General features: G+C 36.9%; 3 protein-coding genes across 3 annotated transcripts; 1 reads left to right on the plus strand and 2 right to left on the minus strand.

Moving 5' to 3' along the window:
* Positions 1-694: 694 nt before the first annotated feature.
* LOC143449269 (uncharacterized) lies at positions 695-3,829 on the minus strand. The gene is made up of 7 exons (XM_076949386.1): positions 3,607-3,829; positions 3,295-3,425; positions 2,944-3,214; positions 2,599-2,711; positions 1,886-2,046; positions 1,178-1,313; positions 695-975 (listed from the first exon to the last, which is right to left on the minus strand). Exons 1-7 carry the CDS (start codon positions 3,782-3,784, stop codon positions 778-780), a joined length of 1,188 nt encoding a protein of 395 aa, XP_076805501.1. The 5' UTR covers positions 3,785-3,829; the 3' UTR covers positions 695-777.
* Positions 3,830-5,962: 2,133 nt separating this feature from the next.
* On the minus strand, positions 5,963-9,472 carry LOC143450466 (uncharacterized). Its single transcript, XM_076951027.1, has 8 exons — positions 9,176-9,472; positions 8,751-8,938; positions 8,437-8,567; positions 8,089-8,362; positions 7,886-7,998; positions 7,547-7,722; positions 6,546-6,684; positions 5,963-6,269 (listed from the first exon to the last, which is right to left on the minus strand). The coding sequence occupies exons 2-8, from the start codon at positions 8,929-8,931 to the stop codon at positions 6,102-6,104; spliced, it is 1,182 nt and encodes a 393-aa protein (XP_076807142.1). The 5' UTR covers positions 8,932-8,938; positions 9,176-9,472; the 3' UTR covers positions 5,963-6,101.
* Positions 9,473-15,052: 5,580 nt separating this feature from the next.
* LOC143448849 (kelch-like protein 21) lies at positions 15,053-21,176 on the plus strand. Its single transcript, XM_076948764.1, has 11 exons — positions 15,053-15,287; positions 15,445-15,610; positions 15,763-15,963; positions 16,466-16,572; positions 16,900-17,087; positions 17,255-17,428; positions 17,633-17,769; positions 17,963-18,140; positions 18,300-18,426; positions 19,439-19,654; positions 19,939-21,176. Exons 1-11 carry the CDS (start codon positions 15,103-15,105, stop codon positions 20,024-20,026), a joined length of 1,767 nt encoding a protein of 588 aa, XP_076804879.1. The 5' UTR covers positions 15,053-15,102; the 3' UTR covers positions 20,027-21,176.
* Positions 21,177-21,216: the final 40 nt, after the last annotated feature.

The following is a 21,216-nucleotide window of genomic DNA, read 5'->3' on the forward strand; positions in this document are numbered from 1 at the left end:
ATTCAGTCATCAGCAGCGGGGGAAGCCGGCGGCATTGTTGCGGTGCTGGTGGCATATTTGACCAAAACACGTTAACAAGTTAATATTTTATCTTAAACGACTCACTACTCCAGTCATTCATTTTATCTTCAATAAAGTTTAAAACTGGTTTTATTCTGCCTGTAAAGGGTGACCGTGAACTCGGCAAACAAACCTGTCAGCCATAGATTCTGTTAAAGTAACAGGAATAATTGAATATGAGTGAGTCTCAGTCTGAGCATTTGCTAGGTCAAAGATCACAGCTCAATCACCCCAATCTATCATGTGATCCCGTTGTAATACTAATCTGCGTCATACTTGCTATTTCTTTATTTCATTGAAAATACAATTCAATAATTACTTTTTTTACTACAGAAATTTAATAAATATGGAGGGCGCATTCAACATCTGGAAAAAGGCGCCACTTGTCATAAGTAAAGCATACGACCTGGGATGGAAGCTACTGCAGGTATTAATATATAGTCAATAATGACATTTGATTAAGCCACTGCACCATTCTATCAAGTAACAAGATTTAAATTCGAAAATGATTTGACATGAAATGAGATATTTATGGCGATGTCAAAGACAGATGTATTGTTCAAATTAATTGGCTTTACCCTCGCTATGAAATGATACACCTCATACAAATTACTGAAGATGAAGTCAAACACAGTAGTTTTATGCAGTTTTATTCCACAAAAATGAAACTATTAGATCCGTATAGACAATTATTACGTCAAAAAATAATAGACAACTTTATTCTTCCTTCTGGAGCTTTGCAATTGGCGCGTTGGCCAGAATATCACAGGGCGAGTCGAAATTGACCATGTAGTATATTTTTCCCGACGCGACATCTCGCGGTTTCTCCTGCAGAAGATCGTGATGGATTGCAGCATGTCGCTTTTTTCTCTGGTTCTCGTGGTTGTGACGTAATATGAGACGAGCATTCCAAAACTACAATACATGTAGTCGAAATGATTCAGTCATTTTGCAAGAAAGAGGATAAAAAGCGTTTTCTTTAAATTTATTTAAAGCGAAGCGAATTATCCCAAAATAACTACTAACTTATATAACTAACCATTTCAAACAAATTATAATTTCACTTCATAAAAAACTATTTCAAACGAAACAGCAAAATAAAATAAAGCGGTCTTACAATTGCTTGCACCGGGCAGTCGAAGTGGATGGAGATGAATCGCTTGGAAATACCGGGTGCTGGCGTTCCAAGGTCAATAGTTCCTGTCATCTGGTATGCGTTGGTGGTCAGGTATTTCACATTCGCCGGCAAGGTGCTGCAGATATTGAAGCGCAAATAAGTTAAAATGATTGCTCGTTCTGTTCAGGACACTTTGGAATTCTCTTTTACAAAAGCTAAGTCGTATTTCTAGGTTCATATTCTACACATTAGACAATAATTTGTGGAATTATGCGTTTGTGTAGCAAGCAGGGCAAGCAAACAGAAGAGTTGTTTGTACTAACCGAATCAAACCGCTGTTTGTGAAAGTATTTTAGGAAGACAGCGTATTGACTTATCTTCGCTTACACAAACAAACATTCACACAATCAACACCGCTTATGGCATCACTGATGATGGGTTTGATATCGCTTTTAATTTGCGCAATCAGTCAAAGTGTATTTGTGCAATTAGTGTGGCTTTAAGCCATTGTATTGGCTTTCATCGCCGCATGATGAGTCATCTTATTTGGAAAGTAAACAATTATTCATTATTAACATCAATCACGAAGCGATTGCGCAAAATAACGTAACTGTAGCAAAATAACAGTTATGTATTGCTTAAATAGTACCTGTCACACGGAGACAATTTTGATTGACAAAGTTTTGCGTTATATGAATTATCACTCACGATGCGGAAGTGCTGCGTGTGGTGGGAACGGTCGGAGGGGTGGTTGCTGGTGATGTAGGAGGAGGGGTGGGTATTACGTCACATCCTGCAGTGCTTCCTGCATCCCCGTTAGATGTCTTGCCGCCGCAACCGACAGCAAGATCAAAAGAAGGATTTGCTTGCTGAAAACGAAAGATAAGTAAGTTATCGTGTCAATTATTGTAGTCATGACTGGTTATGACATATATAGTTATATTTGTATTGTCATGACACGCATACGTACATACATAACACACGTTGTAATATGTAATATGGCATACATATAACTGTGACAATACTGGCTGGTACTTGTAATAACAGCAGAAGTAGTTCACGTATCTGCCAACTGATTTATGTTACCTTGTTCTTACATGTACATATTTTGCCTAAACGGCATCATCAGTATCTATATGACGAAATGGAGAAACAACAACATCAAAATAATAATTGCTTCTATTCGCAAACAAATATCGATTTAACGTGGGTAGAACGCATTCCGGTGTTAAGCACCAATTCGTTCGAAAGCTTTTTAACTGTGATAATTTTTTAGGATGATCACTTGCATTTGCCTTTGACTTAGTAGCGTTCGGTTTAATAATTGGTTATGAATTACTGATCAAGTAGTCTTAAGCAGTCTTGACAAACTACAGCTTGATGCCATGATAATGCTGTTATATCACGTAAGAAAATCTTACAATCAGCATTCTGTCTCTTTCCGCCCTCGATCTTACGACGAGGACGTCGAAGCAGGTTGTGTAGATGTCTTGTGCGCTGTTGAACGACCATCTCCACATGAACGTGTACTCGCCTGGTAGGTAATGCGTTTGTAGTAAGACTGCTTACGTATTTTTTATTTTTGCAAACACAAAGTTAACGCAAAGTCACGTGGAGAAATTAGCTTCTCAGTCAAACACAATTTACATCGAATTGTGAAAAACAAACGACAATGATCCCGTATGTAGATAATAATTACCATTATGACGTAAAGACTCACAACCTTTGGTGACCCAAAAACAAAGCTTAACCAAACCTTTTATTACCTGGTGTTATTTTTGGGACGTTGAAGGAATACGTTCCCATTGCTTTATCGGTATCTTGGCAAAAGTGGGGAGCGTTTTGATAACCTTCCTTCGGATACTTGTTTGACCGGGTGTTGGCTGGACCGTACGGGGACTTTCCCAAATCCGTTACCAAAAATTTTTTATAATAGGAGAAGGATCCATCGCGGTCGGTGTTGACTTTTCCGCGATAAAGCGCGTTTCCATTGTCCGGCATGTATCTTCCGGTACAATCTTCGTCTCCGCCGTGGTTCTAGAAACCGATATCAACCAATGATATAAAAGCAATAATTGGCTACTTGTGGTATCTTGAAATAACTGTAAAGATCTTACCTTCATTGGATGGGCGAGGATAGCCTGTTGGTTCCAGTAGTAAATTGCTTTTGGATATTCGTTATTGTAAGAGCCCGCTTTGTAAGTGGTCTTACAACCAGGAGACGTCCCGCTTGGCTTGTAATCGAACCCTGCCGCAAAATAATTTTAACGTTTAGAAATTTAACAAGGCTATTTCCTGAATTTTAACTAACTTAAATAATTTTTAAAAGCAGACGAAGAAATTCTGCAAAAATCTTGAAAAATGAAATTTTGGGGATGTTACAAATTTTTAAAGTTACTTTTTTGTTTCAACCTCATATACGTCATCACCTCTGTCCAATCCGAATTTATCCTTCTGCGCATAAGTCTGCGCATCTCTGGGAAACCCCCTGCAACAATTGGGGTCCCAATCGGCCCCATTCTTCTCGCAGTAATCTGAACACGCGATCCAGCTATGTGGAGCAACGAGCGCAATAAAACTCAAGATTAACAGTATTACAAATTTCATTGTTCTAAAGTTTATCGTCTTTGAATTGTAATTTGCCAGAAAACTTAAGCTGAATAAAATTAAAACGCGTCATAATGTTATTATTCGCAACAATCTTGAATTTATAATTGTTTTCGTTGGTTAGATGCAGTTGCACAAAACAATTTTAAACAAAACTCAAAACACTGCTTCAACCTACCAACTTAAATTTTGCCTTTGATCTATTTAAGATCTAACATTATTGACGGTATAACGAGCTTAAACCTTGTACAACCACTTTCTGAGCATCGTCAAAGCGTCTAAAATCGCTTCTTCAAAAACGTTCATTCCAACTGCGGAAATCACGCCCATTTATCCATCATATCCTCTTGTGCTATGATTCACAGACATTTGACAGAAATCGAACCGTCATCTGATTGTTTTCGCGGATGTGGGAGACGTGCTAATCGCGATATGGAGACAATTGAGGCATGACAACCGTCATAATCACTGAATTATCTCCGGAAGATGCTTGCTCGTTTCGGAAATCTTGGAAAACCCAAACTTATTAAATCATACTCCCTATGTTAATAAACACAACGAATCATACTCTTAACGTTCTTAACTTCGCCGCGTTGATGCTGTATTGACAGCATAGATCTAAGATTTTTAACCGCTATTAGGCAACAATTCGAAAGCCTTTCGATGACCTTATCGGTGAAAATAAACAACAAGCTATTTAAAATTGCGTTTGAAAATTGTCTTACTTACATGACTAATTAATAATATTTTCCGAATTCAATGTATTTCAATAGCACAGTATGTTCATGTTTTTTTTTTAAAAACTTCAATTTAGACCTTACTCATTCGTTGTCATTTCATGGTTCGGCCGCAACACTTTCAATAAAAATATAAATTGTTGACTGCTAAACACTTTTCATTCCACTATTGCCTGTGCAGCTGCCTTCGTTCCGATAATTTTACACAGCAAGCACAAGCTTAAAAACAAGAGAAATTGATGTACCGCTTTGCCTCGTCTTCCCCTACTATTACACCACAGCTTACTAGTGAGGAAGTTGCTCGTGGTCCCCGGAAAACGTCTCCATGGCCCTCAGTTGAGAAACCCTGGTCTAGATAGTCTACAGATTCTTGTTAGGTTTTGGCAGAATGATCAATGTCAATTTTGATTTTGGCAGAGTTTCTCAACTTATCAAAACACGAAGTATCTTTGTTTTTGACCTTTGTTTTCTAATAATTAAAGGTAAACTGATATGTGTTTAGGTAAACTGATGGTTTTTACTGCAAAAAACGCAAACCAAAAAGCCTATACATCACTTTTCGCTTGTCTCTATCACATGCTCGTCGCTCAACCGCCATAGTACACAATCCAAGCAGAACATGCAAATGTAAAACGAAATTTTTTTCGATTTTATTAGCATTGTTATTAGAAATGCGTGTATAAATTTTTCAAAAAGAGGCCGCTACCAGTTTATGTATAACAGATTTCTAAAAAAACTAAGTGCATTGTAATTTAGCGTTCAGTACAATATTTTATATTCTGTTTCAAATCCGAGTGGGTTTCTAAAATTTCGAACATATTGAGTGTATTGGTTATATTAACCAACTTCAATTTCTTCGACATATTTCTGTCATCACAGCCAAAAAGGAGCAATTAATACGTTTGCGAAAGTTAGTATGTCACAATAAAGGTAATCTTTCACTATTTTTTGGGTTATAGAACATTAATTCTTTCAGTATCATAATAAAGGCCAAAATTCACTCACAAATTACTGAGTACAAAGATTTCAATCAATGGATGATTAATTTAAAAAAAAATGCAGCCGAAATATAGTTTTAATGTCAAACTACTTTAGTCTAATAAAGAAGCTGTTGAGTTGTTTTATAAAATCAAGGACTCAATCTTAAATAATTGCTGTGACGTGTAGTTGACCACTTTACCCTCTTCTCTCAGCGCATTGCGTTTTAGGAACTTTGTATTTTACAAGAGTAACAGTTTTAAAAGAACTTTAATAAATACATTGGTAATAAACTGTAACTTAAGCTAAATTGTCATATTAAAACCACTCCATATTTAGAATGTCGTCGATAAATTTCCTATAGCGAATTACAAAAAATGTAGGAAATGATTGTTTATTGCAAACTTATATTTCATATTTGTGTTTTGTCTGTTACGAATTCAAAATTTAACATTCCGGCACCCGCCTTAACTTATTCTTTTTATTTCCATAGTGACACAGAACTAGATAAATATATAAACGCAATAATTGGCAGTATATAGATTTATTAAGAAACACATTACGTCATAACAGCTGACATAAGAAATCACGATTGAAATATTCTATTGTTCATCCATGACCGTAGCGATCGGTGGGTTAGAGCCGATGTTGCAAGCTTCGTCATATGTGACGTAATAGATGATTTTCCTGGATGCGATATGCTCGCTTTGTTCTTGAACGAGATCGTATTGGAATTTGTCCGGGTTCGAAACAAGGCGAGCATTTACGAACTGAAACAGAAGATTCCAGATAGTGGCTGGTATAAAGACAAATATCTCACCGCTAATGGTAACCAAAGTAATTTTAGTCAGTCACCAGCCTTTAGAATAAAAAAGCGTCGTTACTTGATAAACAAACGATTCTCGGCGAAGGCTATTCAAGACTTCAACAAACACATATTTTTCAAAACGAATGCTTTAAACATGGGGGAACCATCTATATTGCAGCGATCTAACAGCAGTTTGCTGTAATTAGGTGAACTATGACGTTTCAACTTGCCGACATACCTGAGCTGTGGCGGGGCAATCAAAATAAACGGTCACATATCGCTTGGAGACCCTGTTAGCCGGTGTGCCGAGGTCGAAGTCTCCAGTAAGTTGGACAGCCATGACGGGCACCCTTCTACTTGTTCCTGGTGGACCAGCTCTGCAAGGAATCATGACGGGTTAGGGGTGTGCGACGGCTTTGCAACTATATTTGGTTTTATGTTGTTACTTCAAAACAAGGCTATACTTTTAAACATTATGGCTTAGTTTTGTAGCATTGTTAACGGTCTAAGTCTGTCGTTTACTTCCGCTGCAAATGAGGTCATTTAATTTTTACGTTCCGAACTATTAAGTCATTGTAAACACACGAAAATAGCATTTCCAAACATGGCTTGTTGCTTGCTAAATAGATTGATATTTCCGACACAGCATAGACAGAAAAAGGGAGTTTGGTTCTCCCTGTTATTCAATATTGACAAAAGCAAACATCAAAAAGCTTTATAATGTTAGGAATTAGGGTTTGTAACTATGTCTTAATGATCAACTACGTCATACGGATTTTGGGCCACTCAGCAATTACAAGAAACCCGTTGACGTCAAACGTGTTATGAATCACTCGATGATGGTTGTCATATTGGTATATATCCTCCAAGCAACCATTCTCATACGTGCAATGATTACAATCTAATAATAATATTTTGATTCTTTTAACTAGTTAAAGACAATTCTTGTTAAAGACAACTATTGAAATTTGCAGTTTAGCGATATCTTCTTTATAAAGTCTAATACCTTTTATTTCTCTTACGCGCGACTAAAGTGTCTTAAAAAACTGTGCGTTTATAACAGATCAGCCCACACGCAAGCCAGACAATTTCTGGACCCCATTATAATTTAAGCAGTTTCAGTTTCTTCACAAATTTAGGGCGAACTAGGACACTGGATGCAAACTGGAAAAACTGGACATAAATCGTTTCCTAATGCACATTTTACTTCTTGTTATTTTCATCGCAAACTAAACATACGTGGTTGTCGTTGTCGTCCTTGGCGTCGTTGTTCTTCTTGTAGTCGTGCTCCTAGTGGTCGTAGGTGGGGTGGTGCTTGGTGTTGGGGACCCATTGCACCCAACCGAGGTACCTTGGCCCCCGTTGGAAGTTGTTCCCCCGCAGGCGACCTCCAGGTTGACGCTCGGGTTTGCTTGCTGCGAAAGAAACATGCACATCGTTGTTGCATCGTCTCGCATATATGCAAAGAGTAGGTTATTGTAGTGATTGGTAATTTTAAAGGTCTTAAAAATGCGTAACTGGGTAGAATTAACATTAAACTTTCACAAAATTTAACACCACAAAATAAATTTGCCTTACTCGTAACATGTTGTCTCTCTCCGCCTTTGTTCTCACCACAACGACGTCAAAACAAGTTGCGTAATTGTTGCTAGGTCCGTTAAATGACCATCGCCACATGAACGTGTATTCGCCTGCATAATGACAACAAATGATCATAACAGATCCAAGACTGGAATAAAAAAATATCGACTAGTTTTTATTTGTGCCTGTCTTGTACCTACCAGCAGTGACATCACTGGGAAGGTTAAAGGAATAAGTTCCCATCGATTTGTCGGTGTCTTTACAAAAGTTGGGAGCGTTTTGATAACCCAGTTTCGGATACTTGCTTGACTGGGTGTTGGCGGAACCAACTGGGGACACCCCCAAGTCAGCGACCTCAATCTGTCGGTAGTAGGAAAAAGAACGGTCGCGGTCTGTATCCTTCAAACCCCGGTAAATTTTGTTTCCATTGTCGGGAATGTGTATGTTTGTGCAAGCCGCGTCTGCGCCGTGGTTCTAAAGAAAATTGCTTAATAACTTCACGCAATAATATTTACTTTACATTTAGCATCGACTTTTAGCAGGCATACCTTCATTGGGTGAGCCAAAATAACTTGCTGACCCTCATAGTAAATTGCTTTGGGGTATTGTGAGGAATAACCGCCTTGGGCGTAAGTGTTTCTGCACCCTGGGCCGTTGGCGCTGGGTTGAAAATCATACCCTGTAGCAAAAGAGGCATTTTGCCAGTTAACTTACTGCAAAAGTTTACTAAAATCACTGTAAAATCTGATATTTTGATGTTATTAAAAGCTCTTATTTTTCCTAAAGCTTTTTCCCCTCACAAAAACGTTTTCTCTAAAAGCGAAAACTGTTTCTCAATGTGTGTTGTATTCAACCCGCTTACCTCTATCTTGTCCAAAACTGTTCTTTTGGGCAAATTGATTTGCGGTCCTGGGAAATCCCCTGCAACAATTGGGGTCCCAATCTCCCCCATTCTTCTCGCAATAGTCTGAGCACGCGATCCAACTGTGGCATCTTGCGTACCCAATCAACCCCAGCAGGGCAAAGGTCACCAAAATCTTCATCGTGAACCTAATGCCGTCCAAAACACAAAATGTGAGTTGCAATTCATTTAACAACATCTTGAGTTATATGGCAAAACTGGCAGAGCCAAGAAAGGATAATTCTGAAAATTCTTTCTCATATATTTCAGCTTACTGAGTGATATGAGTTTAATTTAAAAATTATTGTCGTCTTGTGTTTAGCGAAATCTTTTTTAATGTGAGACTATAATCATTATTACAGCAGTTCTCATAAATTTAAACTTACAATTCCTGAATCTCCTTCTTTGTCAGGCTTTTTTAATCTGATTACCACCTCTCTTTGAGAATCTTAAACGAAGTATCGCGTTTTAGTTGGTCAGTTCGCTTTTATAAGTGTCAGTCCACTTCCGGCTTTCTTCAAACGTTCCACACTTGGAAGGAGCTCACTTCTATCGTCACTTCCTTCTTATTCAACCCTGATTCATTGATTACTGAGCTTATTATTCATGTGTTTTCCGATATGAACACCTTCGTTTGTTACGCAACAATAAATGTCTTCTAAATAGAATACGTGCGTAAGACTTCAATTGACGTGACAACCAGTTGTCATATTTGCCTGATGGGAGGAACTGATTAGGCCTTGCGATGATAATAATGCAAAATATGGATTGTTACTGTATATAACGTTACCCCACGCCTATATATCTTAGTCTTACGTAGCTAAGTAACCATTGAAACACACTAAATCACTGAACATAATCGTCATGATATTTTAAACTGTTGGGAATATTATGCACTCGATCGTATTCCGTTTCTTAAGGTTTTCAAGTAGTTCTGAAACTGCAGCTTCCCCTAAAATTTCAAATTTTAAATCACAGTTTGTATAAAACGCGCGAAACCAATTCTCGTGATTATGACGTCGACAACGTGAAATGTTTCTGTTAGGTGTTACAATTAAAATGTTAAACGGACTTCGACCAAATATGGAAGTAGGCTCACACTGCTTCGTGCTGCGCGACCTCGTGACAACTTACGCGCATGCATTGTCTGGGGCTTGCAAAGGTTGCAAGCGTAGAACTTCCGCCTATTGATAAGATTTCAATCGTATTCGAAAATTCAAAGCGTTCTTGCAATTTACAATTTCATTATTATCTTTATTATAGCGCGAAAATACGCTTTAGGGGAGTATTTGTACAGCTTAAAGTTTTACCGTACATTGCGTGTAATGTTGTGTATATTCAAACGCCCAAGTCAACTGATTTATAGTAACTCTTTTTCTCGCTTTGATTATGAACCAAGGCTGTTAGACACATATCATCTTTTTTAATTAATAAAAATTTTTATCTGCGTTTGAAGCGATTATTGCAACTCGTAATAAATTCCTTTTTCTAGCTGAGGTCCTTTTTTCTGTTTCAAACATATCAGTTAATCATAAGAAAGTTACTAAATCTAACTCCAATAAAACCTTAAATAACTAAAATCAACTTTTTGCATACCTATTATTCTAAGCTTAATCGCCTATATCTTTAACCGACTGCCTGACCAACATGCGGTGAAATGGTCATTTTCCACAATCTTTTGTCATTCAACATATTTTCGAGTCACTCATTTCTAAAAAAATAGATCAGCTGTTAACGACACGTCCATATGCAATGTGCTGCGTTGTAATTTTCTTATGATTTGTTTTGCACAGGTGCAACATCGTTGGCTGTAGATTTTCTAAACCTCTCTCAAACGCAGTTTGCTGTCTCTTGCTGTCACTAACGTCAGGTCAGTGATGTCGCTCGCTTCATCTCATTTCATCATAAATAGCCTGTTAAGTAACAATTTCGAATTTGGGGTTTCGCGAAAAAGGAATTATTGCAGCTAGTGTTCTGCAAATACGGGAAAAGTTTGGAGATAACTGCCTAGTTTTTTCTCCAAGTTGTCTTCTTAACCACACATTTCTAGTATATTCATCGCTGCATGCTTGCAAGTTAAACAAACTCTTTAAACAGAAATAACCAAAACGCGGAAATGTAAACTGAAGTGAAGTCGTAATAAACATTGCATGGAAACAAGAGTTGAAACGACATTTATTGTCATGTGAGTCGGATGAAAATTTAAAGCAAAAAACGTGACAGCCACTCGAAGCAAAACCCGATTACGTCATTAATTTTCTTTATTTGTTTATGACAAAATCCCGAGCAATGAACCGTGACGAAGTAAATTTTCCGTTTAAGGAGAAAAGACATTTGTATCACGAGAATGAAAAAGTGGACCGACTCGATAATTGGTTGGATCTATACCGTCTAGACCACACAGGTCTAGGCCTCACAGGAAGCGACACCGGAATAAAGCCTGTATTGTTGTAGTGGGCTCCGATCCATGCCAATTTGGGTTAAATATCAACAAATTTTGATGAAATTCCTACGGCATTCGGGTTTTATTTCTACAACGTGTGATTTAATTCTTACAACGTGACTTCATGGCAACCTTAGTTCTCTGATGTTTAGCCGTCTCCAGTTAATCAGGTTTTTGCTCTTTGGAGCCTTGTATAAATATCGGAAATTAAACTTACAGGCCTACATATATACTTAAACCGCTAATGTGTTTAAGCTTTTTATAATAGCGAGTAATTATGTTGTAAAACCTTATTTAATTGTTTTGTAAAAATATATAAGTCATATTTATGTTGTTCGATCTGCTAGAGCAGTGGTTCCCAACCTGGGGTCCGTGAGATAGTGTAAGGGGGTCCGTGAGTGTCTTGGTTGCATGTAGGCTACTTTGTTTCTCTATTGTTTGTGCAACGAAAGAAGAGAATCATAAACATTTTAAGACACTATTTCATTTAAATTTGCAGCAGCTCTCAAGTATATCCGATATTACAGTAAATATCCCTCAATAGTAGGTTATGCATTAAATAACAAGATATTTTCTGATTGAATTCTTGGCAAATTTTAGGTAGGGGTCCGCATGCTTGAAAATTTATTAAAAGAGGTCCACGACTAAAAAAAGGTTGGGAACCACTGTGCTAGAGCTTCTCTTTATGGTGTTTGAAAGTTCGGGATCATACTGTAGCCTATAGTGATTGTATCAATACGGCTATGATGGAGCCAAACTACAGCAAGCAATCTTGGCAACCAAACGCACTAACCAGTGTTATGAGAAAATACTTTGGCCGTATATCCAAGTTTGAGTCATAGTTGGCACAGTAACTGCACCAGAACGTATATTTTTCGAAGTTTTCCATGATGCCGCTAAGTGGCAGTATCTCATAGTACAGTGATATACCATGGCAATTAAACGCGTACTGTATTCGTATTTTCGCACTAGCGTAATTGGCCTAGAGAGCAGCATTGGGCCGTGGTTTCGCCTCACGAAGCCAAAGTTTTTGGGCCATATAGGCGCTTTTATGTTTACATTCCGTTTCGTCCATTGCATTTACTTCTTTGCGACTAGGCCTACTTAGGCTACTTATCAAGTTACCAGCTTTTAGCCTATCTTTCGGAAAACTTATATTGGGCGGCTTTACGGCGTTTCAAAATGGTACACCGTAATTTGGCAGCAATGGCATGTATAAATATGTGAGTACGTTTCATTTCCAAAAGTTTTCATTTTTACTCTTAGCGCTTTTTTGGTAAGCCGGACAAACGCGAGAACTTTAAAACCAGCTTATTAAAACTTTTTTCTGACCCTTCACAGCAACTGTAAATACACCATTCTTCTTGTAACTTAGTATTTAAACAATACATGTAGTGGGCCTATTTAAAGACAACGAGTTTTTTGTCCCGTTGACTTTAATAACAAAAAATGCAGATAAAGCAGCATTCTTGTTCATTGGATCCCATGCAATTGATAGCTAGAAAGTAGGCCTACTATGTGGCTGTAATATTGCTTAATGCCTTAATACATCATAATACACCATTGATTTATGTGTAAGTTCCTTTTATGTCATATCGATTTGTTTTTATTGGTTGCGAAAATTATTTATTGGTTTTTCGTTCGGTTGTTTTTTTATTTTGAAAAATTTCAAGTTAGTTTGATTGATAAAATTTACTGTGGGTTTGGTGGCCATTTTAACCTCCCATCTCGTGGCACTATTATATTATTTCTATCTTGCATATTTTAAGCCCTGGGCCTTGCCACTTTTTCCTGCTTGTTAATTGTTCTTGAGCAGGTGTTTTATTATTCTGTAACTATTAACTACAACGGTTGGCATCGTAACTTTTGCTCCGCCCAGTTAATGGTGAAAATTAAGCAATCCAATGAAGCCATATTTTGACCCAGATGTGATGTCTATGGAAATGTGCCTTTTCTTTTTCGTGCATTAATCTGCCAAATAAAGAAATGTTGCTGTAATTTGCAAGATTTCGTGTTTCAGCAATTTTCGAAACGTGACTAATAACCAAATGGCATGTTTTGGAAAAAAGAAATCTAGCCGAGTCTTATACAATGAGAAAGTTTTTTGGGAATGACTACGAGTATTTCACCATAACTTGGATCACATAGCCCGTTGTTAAAGATAGGCGGTTAAGTAAGGAGAATGGGTATGCAAAAGGTCGATTTAAGCTATTTGAGGTTTTATTTGAGTTATAATTGGACGGAAAGGTAGATTTAGGTTGTTGTGTTATAACATGTAAGTTAGGTTAACAAAAAACTGTGAAAAATAGCTTCGAATGTAAGATGTTTTTCCGTTGACATGGCGGCATCCAAATTTATGTGTGTATACATGGTGATTGAAAGCGCACGTGGTTTTACTTTCAATCGTGATTGGGAAAACACGCGAAAAGCTTTTCTCTTTATTAATTATATCGCTGTAATGTCTCGCGGTTTTTATTCAAGTATTTCGTCAGATTACTTTTAACGCCTAATTTAGATTCGTAGAACCACTTTGTATTGCGTCACCAAGGTCATGTCAAAGCGATTAAAGTCAGCTGATCGATAATTCCGATGACATCATAACCAAATAATCTAACTAGACGTGTTACATGGTAAACAAAGCGGTTGGCTTCTACATGAGTGGGCAGAGTGGCTCTAGGCTTGCGGCCATGATAATTCTTGTATAATGACGACTTGAACTTGGCCTAATTTTAATTCTGTTGTTCGTTTGTTTTGCGCAATGGCAAAGAAAATAGGATTGGCCTCATTAGCCTGAAACGTTTTGATGGAAAATTCTAACAAATCAGGAACATCATATGCGTTAAACTTATAACACAGGGCAGGGTCACGTTTCTTAGCTACAAATGTCAAGACGTCCAAATTTATTCGATTATTTTATTTGTCAGATTGATTCACAGCCATAGATTTTTTTGAGATACAATCAACTGGTATTCTATGGCTTTACCGTTTGCTTTTCCTAGTCCTACAAAGACTGACAAAAAGTATAGGTATAGATGATAAAATGTATAAGCTAGGCTATGTTCAAATGTCTGTACGTTGGAAGTAACACCTATTACTATGTTGAATAATAGTGGATTATTTTATCTTTTGTGAACAAGTACAAGAGTTAGTCTATGGGTTTTAGACTTGACAATTTGACCAGTTAAATGCAGTAGTTGAGTAACTTTAAATGAGCTATAATGTGTGTTTCATTCTTTGAAGCACATGTTATACTATATTGTTATAAACTTATAATAACACCTTAGTTTTAAAATTGTGAATTGAGTCAATAGTAAAAAGGGAAAAAGTATGTAAATAAAGTTAGCCTAATACCTTTAGCTCCGATTGGAAAGCACAGCAGTTTTTGACAAGAAATCAGCTACAAAATGCAGATACAAAACAGGTAGATAGTAGCCTACTTTTGCAGTTTTGCAAATTTCCAGCATACATATATCAACATAGATAAGGATTTTTCCTGTTCCAAGATGCTTGTGAGGACTTTTTAGAAGGGTCTAGAAGGGTTTAGAGGGTCTAGTGTAGAAGTGCATAACCAGATGATGTCACAATTTGAGTAGTTAGGGTCTAGCATACACCAGCACCCTGTGGTTGTGTACTTGTATACTAGACCGATTTTTTCGTAGATGTTACCGGGGATAAAATTAAGAAACAGCAGCAGATTGTAGAACTTATAATACAATGCGAAACTGCTGTAATTTATCTTGAATCATAGACTATCAGTGAGTTTACTGATATGTCGTCTGCATTTAATCTAATTTTTGCTTTGAACTTCATATATAGGTTTAAGTTAAGAAGAAGTATTGTGAAGTGAAATGATATTTTTGTCACCAAATCATGAAAGAAGCTGACAACGTAACAAGTGTTAAAAAATTCACTGACCCTTCATTTAATGATAATTTCCTACAAGGTTTGAATGCACTGAGGAAGGATGGAAAGTTCTTCGATGTCAGTATATGGGTTCAGGACACCAGCTTCCCTTCACACAGAGTTGTTCTTGCAGCAGCAAGCAATTATTTCAGGTGATTGGATTTTGGTTTTAAAATTTTTGAATCTGTCTTTTTATGAATCGTTTAGTTACTATTTTTAATAATAAGTAGCTAGGATTGGTATATATTGTGTGTATATAAATACAACGCAGTAATTTGTAGTGTCAAAATAATTTATTGTGATTGACAGGAGCATGTTTACTGGGATGATGAGAGAAAGTTACCTGGATAATGTCACGATCTTTGATGTTGCTCCACATATCATGGAATCTCTCATTGATTTCTGCTACACAGGAACTATTTTTATTTTTGAAGACAATGCCGTGGATTTGCTGAAAGCTGCTGACATTTTTCAAGTAAGTTTCATGTTACCCATCTTGCAAATACAGTAAAATAATAGGTCATTCCCATTAGATAAAAACTTGGTTTAACGTTTTAGTTAGATATATAATTTACTGTTTAAAGATTTATTGGATTCGAAGACTATAAAATAAAGTGTGTTTATTAGTTTCCAAGTGTGCGAGAAGCTTGCTGTGGTTTCCTGGCATCTCAGCTTCATCCTTCAAATTGCTTGGACATAATTGATTTTGCAGAGGATATGGTTTGCCCCGATCTTGCCAAGAAAGCTTTGAATTACACTGTGTCTAACATTGTTGCTCTCGCAGATCATGAAGATTTTTTAAATTTGTCATATACTCGTTTAAAACAGGTGAAGTTGCGTGTGAGTGAGTTAACCATTAATAGCATTTCTTCTTTGTTAGATTTGCCTTATTGGACATTTCTTAATATGGGCTATAATAATAAATTTCTAATGTGGATAAAAGTACTTGATAAATTACATGATATTTACTGGAAGCTTTATTTCTACTAAATATAGCCTCCTGGTAAATGTAACGCAAAATTTGGTGATGTATCTAACTTCTGCTACGAAAAAGACTAAGAAATTTTTGGTGTATTTATATTTATACAACCAGAATCTAGAAACTGGATTTCAAGTTGTTTTAAAATCGAATTTTGATGTCATGTCATGGGATTATGCCTAATCATAGTTACACTTTCATTAGTCAGACACATATTATGTCACCACAAATGAAATTTAATTAAAATCTGATTGGCTGACTTTATTTTTGTCTTCAAGTTAATTGGCAAGTGTTTTAGATGTTAAAATGTTTAACTCATACATTGCCCTGACAATTTTTTTGTATTAGCAGATTCTGTCCCATCGAGATCTTGGAATAAACAGAGAGGAAAGCGCTTATGAAATCTTGCTCTCCTGGCTCAAAACAAATGTACCCGAGAGAATGGCTGACTTTTGTCGGTGAGAATTATAAATTATTATAAACAACTTCACGTAAATGTGGTTTCCTCTCCAGCACAAAGCATGTTGTGATTATGAAATGACACGATTGTGAACTGTGCATTTTTGATAATGATGAGTTGTATATAAATTTGCGCTGCCATTGTTTCTTTGTTGTCAACTGTATGCTTGTTAAAGCTTCATTAGCCTATGATTTATCATTACAAGCCACTAGCCTTATACAAAAACAAAAACAAAAACAAGCACAGAAATTGCAGTTGTTTACGAGCTTTCCTGTGAAATATTTTTTTGATAATTTATTTGCAAATTCTTTTTTTTCAATTTAAGGTTGATGAGTTTTATTCGTCTCCCATTCATTCGACGGATTTATCTTCTCACCAGAATTGAAACAAATCCAATAATCCGGGCCTCGCCATTGTGTCAAAGCCTAATAAAAGAAACACGAACCTTCCACATGTGCATGCTTGACAAGCACGACATCAGCTCCATTAGATATCAACCGCGGCCATCCACCGGTAAGCATTGGTAAAAATATTTCTTTTTTTGGATATTTGATGATTTTTTATAACTTCAGATACCTTGAAGGGTGTGGAACTTCATTTAGGATTTTTACATTGAGTTAGATTTATCAGCTATTTTTGTGTCAGCGTGAAGTTTGTTTGAAGTCATCATGTAATTAAAGGTGTAGCTGAATTATTAATTACCGTTGGTGGTTGTGATGAAAATTGTGACGAAGCCACAGCAGTTGAAAGTTACAACCCGGTATGCGGCCAGTGGAGGTCGCTAGAGCCATTTACAGGCAATTTGCGGGGTGGCTATGCTACCACTGGACTTGGAAATGACATTTATGTGACAGGTGACGTCCATTGATTACTGTTGGGCCTTGGTAGTTGGCAACTAATTTGTCTCCATCAATCCAGAAGCTCACAGAAAAAATTTATACACCATCCACATTTTGTCAAAACTTCTTAACCCTCTTCTAATTTATGTTTTACTGCAGTTATATGTATATATGTTATATGTGGTTTTACTGAAAACTAATGTAAGCGTAAAAATTCAGGTGGTTCGGACGGTGTTAATGTGTACAATCGAGTGTGGAGGTACAACTCTCAGGTGAATGAGTGGTCTGAGGTGGCGCCCATGCTCCACGCCAGAGAATATCACGGATCAGTGGTCCTCAACTCGTACATTTATGTGGTACTGCTTCACCTTGCCCTAAAAATTAAACTGGTGCCAATTTATTGCCGGCTCCAGTTGTTGGTTGTAGTGCACTGGAACAATAAGCTGTGTTTTATATCAAATGGTTGTTAGTGTCACTTTGTTTTAGAGAAGGAAAAGCTTTTATTGTTTTGTCATAATTTTCATCTTGGGTTATATTGAATTTCCACAGGTGGGCTCGGAAGGATGTGAGCAGTACGACTTCCTCTCCGACAGATGGTCAACGATCGCTTCTCTCCCTCATTCTGTCAACAACTGCTCTGTGACGACTTGTCTCGGGAAGATCTACTCGATCGGCTGCAAGTTTGACACCGAGGAGTTTATTATTCAAGTTTATACTCCAGAAACTGGTTTGTGTCTGCTAGCTTTCTTTTTCTTGTGCTAAAGTGAATTTTCATGGTACTGTCAGGAAAGCACGGTTGAAATTTGTATGCGATAAACATCGAACACCATGGTAACACGATTAAAACCTTGCAGTGATTATAATCGATCGAAAAATATATGTTTAGATTCGTGGAGCATTCTGGAATGTGATCTCCCGCAGATGGCGTATGCGCCCCACATTGTTGCACTTTGTGGGCTTCTATATTTTATCCGGGAAGACTCAACCGAAGTTCTAACTTTCAACCCCACCAGGTCTGTGCTTTATAAATATACAGCTTCTACAGTTAATAATCCATTGTGCACCATTTTTACAAGCTTGGAATGCAATCCACTTTTGTTTAGTGAAAGCATATAAATTACAACATACTAACACCATATATTGTACAGTGTACATATACCATAGCGCCATGTGTTGTTTGTGGTTGGATTTCTATGTTGCGTCAGAACAGTATTTACTACACACATGTACAATTGTACATGTTGCTATGTAGTTGTTATGCTGTCAGAAACACTTGAAATATGTTTGTCATCTTATCTCTGGGCATTAGGACCTTATTAGGACCATACTGCTAAATGTATCGGATTTTATTTGCATATATATATAAGCTATTTTTCCATCTGTACTTGTTTGAATTTCTATATCAATTGTTTGACCGAGACTAATTTTCAACCATATACTATAAATACTTTTAATTGCCAACTCATTCTCATTCACCAGCCTCGGCATAATTGCTCTCTTTTCATACAAGTCCCCGTGTCATAACTCTTATTTGAGTTGGTAATCACTTTCCAGGCACGGCTTATCACTTTCTGTGCACAGACGATCTGCCATGATGGGTTGACAAGTAGTTAGCTGTTAAAGGCAATTGTAATATTTCTATTATAAGTGTATATGTATTTGTCGGTTTCTCAAATTAGCGTCCATTTGCATACTTCCATGTCTAAAAGTAAATCATACAATTTCCAGTGTGGTGAAGTGAAACCAAGGGTTTTGTGAACCATTTTGTATCCATTTATTAGATGGTTTTAGTTAATGTACAAAACTCAAACATAGCTGTAGAAAATTTCATAGATTAGCAAATGGGGAGTTGTAGCGACCTGTTTCAATTTCACTGCCTGCTGTTTTCGTTTCAAATTTTACTGCTTCTGGTTAAGTTTGACATCTATACTTTGAGTGTATTTTTAACCCAGAGAAGGAATGTCTTAGTATTAACGTAATTCTTTGACGATCTTCTTTCTGTTTTAATTGTGTCTTCTTCTTCAGGATGGAATGGGTAAAGACAACAGCTCCGATGCTGCAAGTCCACCTTGGAGGAAGTGTCACCATCTTCGAAGGGAAGATCATTGTCTCTGGTGGATACGATGAATCCTTCGGACTCTCGGGAGTCATCGAGGCTTACGATAGGGAAAACAATCAATGGAGCATCATCGGCAAAATGAGGCACCCAATATTCTGGCATGGATGCACCAGCATATACAGGTAGAATATACACCAACATAGCTACAGCTACTCCTAATGCTCCCCCTGCTACTACATAGCTACTACTACTACACGAGCAATTGAGCTTGCACTAGTAGACTGGTCCTTCATCAGTTTAAAAACTCCCACCAGTAGAAAATTCTTAATAGAAACAGTTTCTTCGTGAACAGAAGTCATCTACACAAACTAGATAGTATGTTTCTGCTTATCCTGCTCTGTATAGGGTGGACGGTTGCACGTTGCTATTAACTGCTGCAAGACTAAAGAATATTTAATACTTACAGATATGTTTCTTCGCCAAGCGGGGAATCTTTTTGTTCAGATCCTAACCTGCATGACTTCTCAGCATACTCTTCTCTCCTTGAGAAGTAGCGCCTTCTAATGTGACCACAACAAATGTATACGATTATGTGTAGATTTGGTTGCTCTGCCATTTTCTAATTAAAAGTATGCTTTTATCGTTTTATGAATTTTTCACTGCGACCTACATTGGACCTCAGCTTTCTGATTACTTTGATTTTTTGTGTGATAATATGCTGTGACGTCTCTATCTCTTAATACCCCCAATGCCCGAGCTTCTGTGCTTTTAATCACTCTAACTTGCTTTCTTATTCTGTCAAATACCAAACGGAAATGCTACACTTTGACAAAGTTACAATACGGATTCTGGCGTTTTGAATTTTCTGTGTTAAAATTTTTCGTTTAATGCAGCTGAATTTACAATATCTGTCTAACCTACTCCATAGGTTGAAATCTTCATCGTTTAATGTTTACAGTATTATGTTATTGATAATCTCTTGCTTTTTTTATTGGATTATTGTTCCATTGGCATTGGGTAAACCTTATCTACTGACGACATAGTTGTCTGCTAACACATTTGTGTCATATAGCTCATTTTTTAAACACTGGGTTTTATAGTTTTGTACAGCAGACAACTGAAACCAACATATATCTGAACTACAAGCGCTGTTACCTCATATTGTGTTATTGTTGTAAGTGTGAGGGGTAAATATTTGAGTCGATATATGAATCAGTTTTAATGAAAATTGATGTATTTAGTATCTGTTGTACTGTGTGTGCGTGCGTAGACTTTATTTACCTAAGATTTTTAGCAAAGACAAAAATTGTCTTGAGTGTAAAAATAATGGTTTTTGTAAATATTCTTGTCTGTTTTTTGCCTACAGGCATTTGTAGTAGTTTTAATGCTAAGAGTCATATATTTATGTGTTGCATGTAGCTGGTCTACACAATTGTTTTAGATTTTACCTGTGGCTTATTTTTGCTGAACTGTAATTTACTTATGTTGCATGAAACTGCATGGATTTGTGTAAAGTTGTGATGGTCGAGTATCAGTTAAATGTGAGAGATAGAAGGCTGGAACTCAACGTGAAAACTCGGAACGATGAACAAAGAATCGAGTATGATGTTCAAGATTATATGTGGATGGTGCTATTTATCATTTTGTTCCACTCTTCATTTGCTCAAATATCATTTCACGAATAATAATCATCTTTTTTCCTGATTCTATGAAGTGTGCTGGCTGACATCAGAAACCCAAACGT

The sequence above is a fragment of the Clavelina lepadiformis genome, chromosome 3 (genome assembly GCF_947623445.1).
Source record: "Clavelina lepadiformis chromosome 3, kaClaLepa1.1, whole genome shotgun sequence".
In the NCBI taxonomy this organism is placed as follows: domain Eukaryota; kingdom Metazoa; phylum Chordata; class Ascidiacea; order Aplousobranchia; family Clavelinidae; genus Clavelina; species Clavelina lepadiformis.

Excerpts from the sequence above, each read along its gene's own strand:
- LOC143449269 (XM_076949386.1), bottom strand. The coding sequence starts at position 3,784 with ATGAAATTTGTAATACTGTTAATCTTGAGTTTTATTGCGCTCGTTGCT. Across the intron at positions 3,426-3,606 it reads TAAATTCGGATTGGACAGAG|GGTTCGATTACAAGCCAAGC; the intron begins GTGATGACGTAT and ends ATTTTGCGGCAG. Across the intron at positions 1,314-1,885 it reads ACACGCAGCACTTCCGCATC|CACCTTGCCGGCGAATGTGA; the intron begins GTGAGTGATAAT and ends CAATATCTGCAG.
- LOC143450466 (XM_076951027.1), bottom strand. The coding sequence starts at position 8,931 with ATGAAGATTTTGGTGACCTTTGCCCTGCTGGGGTTGATTGGGTACGCA. Across the intron at positions 7,999-8,088 it reads TCCCAGTGATGTCACTGCTG|GCGAATACACGTTCATGTGG; the intron begins GTAGGTACAAGA and ends GTCATTATGCAG. Across the intron at positions 6,685-7,546 it reads AGGACGACAACGACAACCAC|AGCTGGTCCACCAGGAACAA; the intron begins GTATGTTTAGTT and ends GATTCCTTGCAG.
- LOC143448849 (XM_076948764.1), top strand. The coding sequence starts at position 15,103 with ATGAAAGAAGCTGACAACGTAACAAGTGTTAAAAAATTCACTGACCCT. Across the intron at positions 15,288-15,444 it reads GCAGCAAGCAATTATTTCAG|GAGCATGTTTACTGGGATGA; the intron begins GTGATTGGATTT and ends TGTGATTGACAG. Across the intron at positions 17,429-17,632 it reads AAATGACATTTATGTGACAG|GTGGTTCGGACGGTGTTAAT; the intron begins GTGACGTCCATT and ends GTAAAAATTCAG.